A 10,955-nucleotide genomic window follows, 5' to 3' on the forward strand; every position below is an offset into this window, starting at 1 on the left:
GTTGAAAAATAATTCTTTAAAAATGTTATAAATTCGCTAAATAAAAATTTTAAGGTCACCCAAGTGTATAAAAAATAATAAAATTGAATTCCGTAATTTCATAACGCTTTTCTTAGCAGAACACTGTCGTTGCAGGGATATGAGTAAACAACTCTAAAGGGATTCTGATTGTTCTAAATATGCTACCTCTTTCAAATATTCTCTAACTCTCGAAGAGTACGCATCGTTTCTGTGGTTGTACAGTGCCTATCTAAGTGTTAAATATTAAGATTATTATTAAGATTATTATTATGCTGATCTAAATTTGAAAATAATCAGGAAAAAAGTTGCAAGGGGACGATCGAATTCACTCTACCTTCCCGTTGTTTTTTCTTTTAACGTTTTTTTTATTTGCCTTTTGTATCTTACTTCCGGTGTTTGACTCATCTCTATTCCGCGACAAATATTTTGTGATAATAAGTTATGTAAAGATGAGTGCAGAAAAAATCATTTTCGCATCTTGTTCTGGCAATAAAAAAACTATGGCATGCAATATGAACGATGAGTGTGTTCTTGCTCACTTATAGCGTAGATCTCTGGTCTAAATGAAATATAAAGTATTATATCTAATAAATAGTCGTATCTAAACAAATAAGAAAAAAGACTTACTGCCACAATGAATATTTTGATATAACTTTTTTAGATAGACTTTTACATAATAAATTTTTTCTTTTTTTATCTTAACTTGGGTTATCCGTCGAAATTTTTAAATTTTTCTAAAATTTTTGTTTAAAGCTTAAGTCATTCATTGAATAAATTCGTATTTGCAAACTCGAGGCTAAATATGTGTTCGTTAAAAATTAAGAAAAATACGGGGACTTAAACTTTATAGACGAATGATTTTAAACATTCTCTTTATCTGTTCCGGAGGGAAAGTGCAAAAATAAATAAAAGCAAATTTAGTATCGCTTAGTAAACATACTGAATCGACGAGAGTTGATTCGATTCTTAATGCAGTTATTCCAAGATAAAAGTTATAGTGCTACGACAATGAATGTGTTGTTTCCATTTGGCAATTCTGTATAATGGAATTACTTTTCTTTTACATCCGAATCCCGTGAGTCATGCATCCTTGTATAACTGAACAACAACATAATATTGATTTGCTTGTTATTTCAGCAAATCATGACGTTATTACCGCCAACGTTGGCACAACAAAAACATATAGATAAACAACTGCCATCTAACCCGGAAATGAGAAAGCAAGATATTAGAGCTATACAAGAATGGCTGTCCAAGCAGCCGCATTTACCGGATCATATGGGTTTGTCTTTGTAAACTATTTCGTATAACATGAGATACAAAAAGTTCAAGTATCATAAACCTGCATATACATACGTTTATCTATCGGAAGCAAATTTTACGATAAAAATTACATTTTGCGTTTTTTTCTTAGCAGCTTCTCTCTCTCTCTCTCTCTCTCTCACTCTTTCTCTCTCCCTCTCCACTTAAGTTTTAATATCTAATATCATACATATTTGTAATTAGGTTACGAATTGTAATTTCATTGACGTAATGCCCGCTTATTAAATTAAACAACTATATCTTATGCAAAAAAATTTAAATTATATACGGCCATTATTCATTGTAGACAATAGCAGACTGGAAAGATTTCTCTACGGCTGCAAGAACAGTGTTGAGAAGTGTAAATTAATCTTGGAAAGATATTATAGTGTCCGTACATCTTTATCAGAGTTCTTTACCGTTCGTGATCCGTTGTCTCGAGATATTCAAGATTGCTGCGATGCAATGTAATTATACACATCTCGTTCCTTCTTCCACTCTAAATAATTCAACGAGGAAATTATTAACTACATCTTGTTCCTTTTGCGACCAGAAGAAAATATTAAGTTGATTTATTATTGTATCTGCTTTTTAAATATACATGATTAAATATACAGGATGTCTTAAAAGTAACGGACCACCCTAATAACTCTTCAGTATTGAAGTTTCAAGGAAAATGATCTGAATAAAAGTTGTAGGGATTTAAATGAGCTACCTTATGATGACCTTGACTTTGATCTTGACCTCTATTTTCAAGGTCATTTGGAGGTCAACTTCCGTTTTTTAAATGGGAACCTTTATCTTTTATTATATTGTTTTTTTCTAGTAGTTAATTTGAACAACTTTTGTCTAAAACATTTTTTTATTTGTCTAGTATTTTTTGAAATACTTGAGGAAAACTTGATAACTTTTTCAATATTTAACTTACGATATCTCGTTAACTATTTGTCGGAAGAAAAAGTGGTACAAGACTTTCTTTATTTATTTCTTTATTTAGTCTTAAGAATATATTGTTACAATAGCGCTCTGATTTTTGTTAATTTGATGATTTTGAAATTTCCAAAAGTCAGTAAGTTGACAAAAGTCAAGGCGCTATTGTAACAATATATTTTTGAGACTAAATAAAGCAAGAAAGTCTAGTACCATTTTTTCTTCTGACAAATAGTTAGCGAGACATCGTAAGTTAAATATTGAAAAAGTTATCAAGTTTTCCTCAAATATTTAAAAAAAAATATTAGACGAATAGAAAAATGTTTTAGACAAAAGTTGTTCAAATTAACTAGTAGAAAAAAAAGTGTAATAAAAATAAGGATTCCCGTTTAGAAAACGCAAGTTGACCTTCAAATGATTTTGAAAATAGAGGTCAAGGTCAAAGTGAAGGTCATCACAAGGTAGCTCACTTAAATCTCTACAACTTTTATTGGAATCATTTTCCTTGAAACTTCAATACTGAAGAGTTATTAGGGTGGTCCGTGACTTTTGGGACACCCTGTATATACCGAGTGTATCTGACCACCTCGATTATTTTGTAAACGCGACATTTTAGAATAAAATGTATCAGAGAAAAATTGTATGGTTTTAAGGGGAACATAAAACGACTATATAATTTTGTTTACAGCTGGCGCCACTTTCGAGATATTCACTGATCATTACTTTCTTTAAATGGAAATGGAAACTCGAATTTTTTATTATATCAATTTTTTCTATCAATTAATTTTAACAACTCTTGTCTGAAACATTTTTCTATTTGCTTAAAATGTTTTGAAATATTTAGGGAAAAGTTGGTAACTTTTTCAACACTTAACTTACGATATCTCGTTAACTGTTTGTTAGAAGAAAAATGGTATTAAATACTTTTACTCTATTTAGTCTCAAGAATATATTGCTACAATAATGCTCTAACTTTTGTTAACTTATCGATTTCTGGAAATTTTAAAATTATCAAATTAGTCAAAAATCAGGGCTCTATTGTAACAATATATTCTTGAGATCAAATAGAGTAAAAAAGTTTAATACCATTTTTCTTTCAATAAACAGTTAACAAGGTATCGTAAGTTAAATGTTGAAAAAGTTACTAAATTTTCTTTAAGTATCTCAAAAAATATTAAGCAAATAAAAAAATGTTTCAGACAAAAATTGTCCAAATTAATTGGTAGGAAAAGGTGATGTAATAAAAAGTTGGGATTTCCATTTAAGAAAAGTAATGATCAGTGAATATCTCGAAAGTGGCACCATCTGTAAACAAACTGATATAGTTGTTTTATGTTTCTCTTGAAACCAAATAATTTTTCTCTGAAATATTTTTTTTTAAATATCGCATTTAAAAAAAATCGAGGTGGACGGGTGGTCAGATACACCCGGTATATTAAATATCCATTAAATTTATTATATTTAATGGATATTTAATATATTATATTAAAAATATTAAATATATTATATATATATTAAATATATATTAAATATCTATTGAATATATTAAATATATAAATATAGTATGCATACACACACACACACACACACATACACACACACACACACACACACATATATATATATATAGTATCTATTATTAATTATATATTATATTAATTATATCTTTTATTTATTAGAGACTACTTCGTTTTACCGTCATTGACCGACGAAGGATATCGCGTCACCGTGTTACGAATGCGTGATACTGATCCAGAAAAGTTTTCTATTCAAGCGATTGCCAGGCGTATTTTGATGGTGCTTGACATTCGTTTAAAGGAGGAAGCTTGCCTGTCGAATATCATGATCATAGACCTGCAGGTATTTTATATTATTTATTATTCTTTACATTCCAATATAATTGCCGTTTCCTCATCGTAGCCAATAAATTATGATGTGAAAGCGATAAAACATGCGAGTTTTCTTTTCACATCGTACTACAAGATAAGTTAATGTCTTTTATGCTATCTGTCATATTCAATAATACAGATTGATAAAGTATACCAGAAACTTCCCTTCGTATTATTTCGCGTTAATAAATAAATAAATTCTACAATATTCTCACATTTTTAACAAGAACGGATCGATAGTCTTAGATAAGCTTATAGCAGATTTTAAATTTCGACTCAGGTATGATGTGATTTCTGACGTCACCGTGTTCCAGGAATCATGGGAACGCGTTCGTTAGGTATGAGCATATGAACGTATAACGAATAATATAAAATTAATTTGCTTTATTAAAAAAATATTTAAAGTACGCGGAGTCCACAAGACATAACATAAGACCAAAATTAATTCAATCTTCTAATGTGTATAAGAGGTTGCATCAACATGTAGAACAGTATAACGAGTTGCGCAGTAAACTTTGCAGGGCACATGTGATCAAGTGCGGCTCAGTAAGCGTATATCACATATATAATTAAGTGGGTCGCATATCTTTTCTCGATAAAATTTGCACTCGATTACGCATAATCATATAAAGTTTGTCAGCAATTCGTCATACTACTGTGATCAAAAAGTATCCGAACTTTATTTTTTTAAAATCGCGGATAAACTGTAAATCAAATCCGTTTGCTTTCTTAAGTTGGTACACATGTCCTTCACATTTGGTGAAAAAATCATGGTGTTCCTTCAAGCCGTTTGAAAGTGGCAGTTGTTTATGTCAGTGAAGATTGTTGAGCACGGCAATTTTTACGATGCCGAAAAATACGGAGCAAAGAATTTGTTTGAAACTTTATGTTGTGAATGAAATTTCGTTTCACAAACGCATTCAAAATGTTGCAAAAAGCTTATGGCGATAATTGTTTATCGAAAACAAGTACGTTTGAGTGGTTTAAGAAGTTTCAAGAAGGACGAGAATCCGTTGAAGACGACCCACGCTCTGGAAGCCCATCAACGTCAATGGATGACGCTCACATTGAAAAAGTGAAAGAATTGGTGCACCAAAATCGTCGATTGACTGTACGAGAGATAGCAGATGAAGTTGGAATATCATTTAGATCGTGCCAGCACACAATCCGTAAGAAACGACCGGAATTGTGGGAAAACAACTCGTGGATTTTGCATCACGACAACGCACTATCGCATACCTCGACACTTGTGCGTGAATTCTTGACAAGAAACTCAACGACTGTCGCTCCGCAAGCACCGTATTCACCAGACATGGCCCCCTGCGACTTTTTCTTGTTCCCTCTACTGAAAAAACCACTTCGCGGACAGCATTTCGAATCGATTGACATCAAAGAAAAATCGCTTCATGAATTGAAGGCCATATCGTCTGCCGCATATGAGCGATGTTTCCAGGACTGGATCAAACGCTAGCATACGTGCGTTGCAAGCAATGGGGACTACTTTGAAGGAGACTATAAAAATTTTGATGATTGAATTGTAATTTTGATTTTTAAAAATAAAGTTCAGATACTTTTTGATCACAGTAGTACTGTTTTATATATAGTGTAATTTTGTATAGAGGACTGAGTCTAGAACTTTAAGTTGAAACGCAAAGCGAAAGTTGTATTTAAGCATTGAAAATATCGAGAGTTCATTTTCATTAAGTTTTACAAATTGATTGCTTTGAAAATAAATAAAATTATGTATTGCTTTGAAAATAAATAAAATTATGTATTGCTTTGAAAATAAATAAAATTATGCAAAGTGCATGTTAAAAAAGATTAATGAATAGATATAGGCGTTGAGAAACAACACATATGATTATGAGAAAATATCTTTTATATTTTGAAAGATGTAATTATTTTGCATCTGTTTGCTCATAATTCATCGACATTAATATGAGTCGCAGTAATAATTTATTTAAAAAGTCTTGTCCTTACAGGGGTTTCGTACGATGCATTTTATAAAATGTGTTCCGACGCAATCTAACATAAAGCGAGCGATGTTAGCGGTGCAAGACAGTATGCCGTTCCGACTATTTAGCCTTCATTTTCTCCATGCACCGTCGTCTATCACTAGTATACTTAATATATTTTATCCGTTGTTGAAAGAAAAATTGATTCACAAAGTAAGTCAAAGATTTATAATAATCACTAAATAAAATGTAGAAAGGAAGTTGGAAACGTGAAGTTATATATATCTCTTATATTTGCAGTTTCACATCCACAATGGTGGTGGCGAAGAATTGTATATTTATATGAACAAGAATATACTTCCCAATGAGTGGGGTGGTAGAGCGGGCACTTTACGAGAATTAAATGGTAATTGAAGTTTTTTCTTCTATAAAATTATTGTATGTTAATATTCTAATATTTATGAGGAAATTAGAAAGTATTAAGTATGGGAAAGTAAAATTCTAGCAAGCTCATTTTCCTATATAGTACACACACATATGTACAGGATATCCCATTTTAACTTAAACAGTTAATTTCTGCAAATCACGAAGTTAAAAAATAACGTTTCTTACAACAGTTTTATGACTTCGAGGGGGACGAAGTCGCCATTAGTTTAACCGTGGTTTGAAGATTATGTGAAAATCATCTTATATTTCTTAAATAGAAATCCCCATTTTTCATTGCATATTATTATAGTTCATTTAGAGACTTTTAGAACACTATAACAAAATATTTTTCCAGTAACCCCTTGATTGTGGAGGCAGAAATGGAGTCGTGCCATTTTTGTGTTGGAAAAGAATGTTGTCGAATTTTTTTTTATGACATTATTATAAAAGTTTTTGGGGCCGCTGAATCCAAATTTGACATCAAAATTTCAAAATTCAAAATAATGGATAAAGTTTTAAATATGAATTGCGTTTTTTAACATGTGTTCTTTTACAATAAAAGGTTTTAAATGCGGCTCAAAATATAATTTAAAAACATTAGTAGAACTATTATAAAAATATTGTAGAAACTATTATAGAAATATTATAAAAATAAAAAAATTATAAATTATAAAAGCAAAAAATAAATTATAAAAACAAAAGAATTATAAATTATAAAAACAAAAAAATTAAAAATTATCAAAGCCGCCGAAAATTAAAAACTAAAAACAAAAAAAATATATAAATGGAATGAAAAATCTATAGATACCTACTTTTATGAAAAATTCGATTATTTTCAAAATTTTTATACTCCATATTAAATCCGTCATTTTGAATTATGAAATTTTGATATCAAATTCGAATTCAAAGACCCCAAAATCGTATAGATACCCACTTGTATGCAAAAAACAATAACTTTACTAATTTTTTCCTCGATACACGTATACGCGTCACCCACACTAGTTTGGCACGACTTTTCCATGTACGTACACGTCATCCACAATTAAGGGATTAAATACTTTTTGAGTTATAAAATTTGAAAGAAGACTTGAAAGATGGTACTGCCGACCTTTAGCATTATTAAAAGTGTATCGCGTAGAGATTAAATCAGACATTATACAGAATCGAAATTTATTTCAGTAATACTATTACCATGGTACTCATTGATGAAAACATGTTGCACCGAAATTTTTATAATCTGGTCGTTCCGGTTGAAAAAGAATTGTAACACGTAGTTACAAGCTCAATTGTCTTCACATAATATTCAAACAACTGTCTAAGGTTAAACCAATGGCATCATCTCATGTTTCTCTCAAAGTCATAAGACTTTTATAAGAAACATATTTTTAAACCTCATGATTTCCAGAAATTATTTAAATTAAAATGGGATATATATAAGGAGTGATCAAAAAGTCTGGAAACGGTCAATTATCTCTGAAATAATTGGTTTTATAGAAAAATGTTTCAGACAAGATATATAATGTTTAGAAAATTTTAATGACTTTAAAAGACTTAAATAGACATTTTCACTTTTAATTACAGATTATTATAACTGACGTTGAAATCTTTCGAAAATTAGTTCAGGAACTAGAAGAATTTAATGTTGACCTACTACTATTAGGCCCAGTTCCACAAAATCAAGTTTAAACCGTGATTATCTGAACTGACGTTACATTTAACGGCATGGTTAAACTTATATCGCGTTCCACATCGTGCTTTTAACTGTAGTTTACTTAAACCTATAGTCTGTATGAAGAAACTGTCAAAGACTTCTCTTTCTTTTCAAAGGTAGAGTATGATTGATTGTTGCTAAAAGTGAAAAGAGGGAAAATTGAAATAAGCTGGATGCTATGGCATCTAGTAGAGAACAATATATCTGTTTCGTATCAAGTAAATACTAACCAACATTAACATTTGCTGTATTTGTATATAAGTATTAATTTATTAAAAGGTGGAAGTCCAGTGTTAATAATAATCAATTAGTTTATATTATTGATTGGATTGAATTTATCATATAATAATTGACTTTTATATATAGTTATTACTCTGTTTTAGAATATAATCTGTCGAAGCGAAAAATTCAATATTTTAAATTAAATTTATATACTTACTGTTCTATTTTATGAGAAATTTCATGCTCGATTTCTAGTAGAACTGCAATAACAGATTCTTTTGATAATCTAAATCGTGCATGAAAATCGACATTATCAAATTCTTCCAAATATGATAGTCGTCTTATTCTTGTATTTCTTGTCCGTCGATAAATTAAGTTTTCAAAATCTTCATCTTTAGATGAAGATAATATGTATTCTAAAGCCATATCTCTTTGGCGCTCAAATGTTCAAAATATTTGTCAACTGAACTCCAAAATCGGGATAGTCATAAATTTGTTTCTCAAATTGATGATGCTACAGTGTTAAACTTCGTTTAAATTCATTAAACGCCCAAAGTTTTGAATTTAACTTTAACTATGAGAAATCAACGTTAACCATGGTTTAAGGCAGTTGTGGAACGCAATTTTTCGTCTAAACTAGGGTTAACGAGTTAAACTTCGTTTACAGTAAGTTGTGGAACCGGGCCTTAATGTTATTCAACGCAGGGAAATTGCTTGTTCGTACTTTGCCATCAGTTGTTCTTAATAAAGGTCGTGCGTGTGCGTGTGGTGTGCGTGTGCGTGTGCGTGTGCGTGTGTGTGTGTGTGTGTGTGTGTGTGTGTGTGTGTGTGTGTGTGTGTGTGTCGTTGCAGTTTTTTAGATCTTTTAAAGAAATAAGAAATATGAAAGATCTCTTTCTTTCTCTTTCTTTCCCAATATTAGAAAGATCAAAAGAGATAATAAATGAGGATAACAAACGTTTAGACGTTTCACTGTCAGTACTTAAAAATCTGCACTCACTATTATTAAGATTAGGATAAGCAAATAACATAAGCAAACTTTGAAATTTTAAATGGAAACCCCCATTTTTTATTGCAGATACGGATTCTACGCCACAAAATACGTAAATTTTGTCCGAAACTTTTTTTTTTATTCGTGATAGATGGCGCTGTAATCGCAAAAAATTATATTTTCCGCAATTCTCCAGAAATGATCATTGGATTGAGAAATAAAAAATACCTGTTCAATATTTTTAAATCAACAAGTGCCAACAACTCGTGAAAATATGGTAGAACGCATAGGAAACGCTTGCGCTGAAACTCGCAGATATGCTTCTATCCTGTACAGTCATTTGAAAAAAGGATCAATAAGTGTATTGAAGTTGAAGGTAAAAATTTCGAACACTTACTCTAATTAATTGAACAGTGAGAGGCAAGGGGACTCACATTAAAAAAGCACCTCGATCTGTGAGAGGCAAGGGGACTCAATTAAAAAAGCACCCGAAGGGAACATAAAACTACTACATCCTCGTCGTTGTTCCTGTGTAACGCTAAAAGTAGTTTCTCGGAAAAATTCAACGCTATCTATCACGAATGAAAAAAATTGTTTCAATAAAAATTTCACGTACAATCTAATTCTGCAATGAAAAATGTGGGTCCCCATTTGAGATTTGAATGTTATCACCCACCCTACCCCGAGAGGATGGGGGGGGAATAACTTTTATTATGTTCTTTAAAAATATTGAATAGGTATTTTTTATTTCTCAATCCAATGATCATTTCTGGAGAATTGCGGAAAATATAATTTTTTGCGATTACAGCGCCATCTATCACGAATCAAAAAAAAAGTTTCGGACAAAATTTACGTATTTTGTGGCGTAGAATCCGTATCTGCAATAAAAAATGGGGGTTTCCATTTAAGATTTCAAAGTTGCCCCCAACCACCATCCCCAGGGGGTGAGGTGGGAGGTCGAGTTTGACATCATTGGATGTCCCCCTTCGAGACTAACAACTTTTATTAACCACTTTTTTTTATCCAATGCATAGTTCTCGAGATATTTCAATGTCTTCAGATAAATCGTGCACCCTGTATACTATTATATTAATGCTCGACTAAATAAATTTTGATTTATAATTTTTTCAGCTGCATGGCGAGAAAAAATTGAGAAAAATAGAGATTGGTTTTTAAGGGAAGAGAAACTCAGTCGTACAAACGGAAAAGCTCGTTTACCAGATTCAAAACCGGCCAGTCTTTTAATGGAACTCGAAGAAATTCATGGTACATTCCGAAAATTAAATATAGATTAACATAATGTTTGTTAAACAATGTTTGTTAAACATGGATAAAACATATATTCTAGCATTAAAGAATTAAATTTTTATCGATGTGCGATGTTCAAAGTTATCTCTTTTTATCTGATTAAATTATGGATCGAAATTACAATATAATATTTAGTAAATATATATGTACTGTTTCCTATATTTAAAGTAAATGAAAACTGCTTGTCTACTTCAAATATA

The 10,955-nt window shown here is 30.9% G+C and overlaps 1 protein-coding gene across 1 annotated transcript; it reads left to right on the forward strand.

Moving 5' to 3' along the window:
- Positions 1-1,164: 1,164 nt before the first annotated feature.
- Positions 1,165-10,742, forward strand: LOC105183644 (retinol-binding protein pinta). Its single transcript, XM_011141918.1, has 6 exons — positions 1,165-1,303; positions 1,631-1,790; positions 3,933-4,113; positions 6,125-6,310; positions 6,398-6,503; positions 10,579-10,742. Exons 1-6 carry the CDS (start codon positions 1,165-1,167, stop codon positions 10,740-10,742), a joined length of 936 nt encoding a protein of 311 aa, XP_011140220.1.
- The last annotated feature ends 213 nt before the right edge of the window (positions 10,743-10,955 follow it).

The sequence above is a fragment of the Harpegnathos saltator genome, unplaced genomic scaffold (assembly GCF_003227715.2).
Source record: "Harpegnathos saltator strain DR-91 unplaced genomic scaffold, Hsal_v8.6 scaffold38, whole genome shotgun sequence".
NCBI classification, from domain to species: Eukaryota; Metazoa; Arthropoda; class Insecta; order Hymenoptera; family Formicidae; genus Harpegnathos; species Harpegnathos saltator.

Excerpts from the sequence above, each read along its gene's own strand:
- LOC105183644 (XM_011141918.1), top strand. The coding sequence starts at position 1,165 with ATGACGTTATTACCGCCAACGTTGGCACAACAAAAACATATAGATAAA. Across the intron at positions 1,791-3,932 it reads CAAGATTGCTGCGATGCAAT|AGACTACTTCGTTTTACCGT; the intron begins GTAATTATACAC and ends TTTATTTATTAG. Across the intron at positions 6,504-10,578 it reads CACTTTACGAGAATTAAATG|CTGCATGGCGAGAAAAAATT; the intron begins GTAATTGAAGTT and ends TAATTTTTTCAG.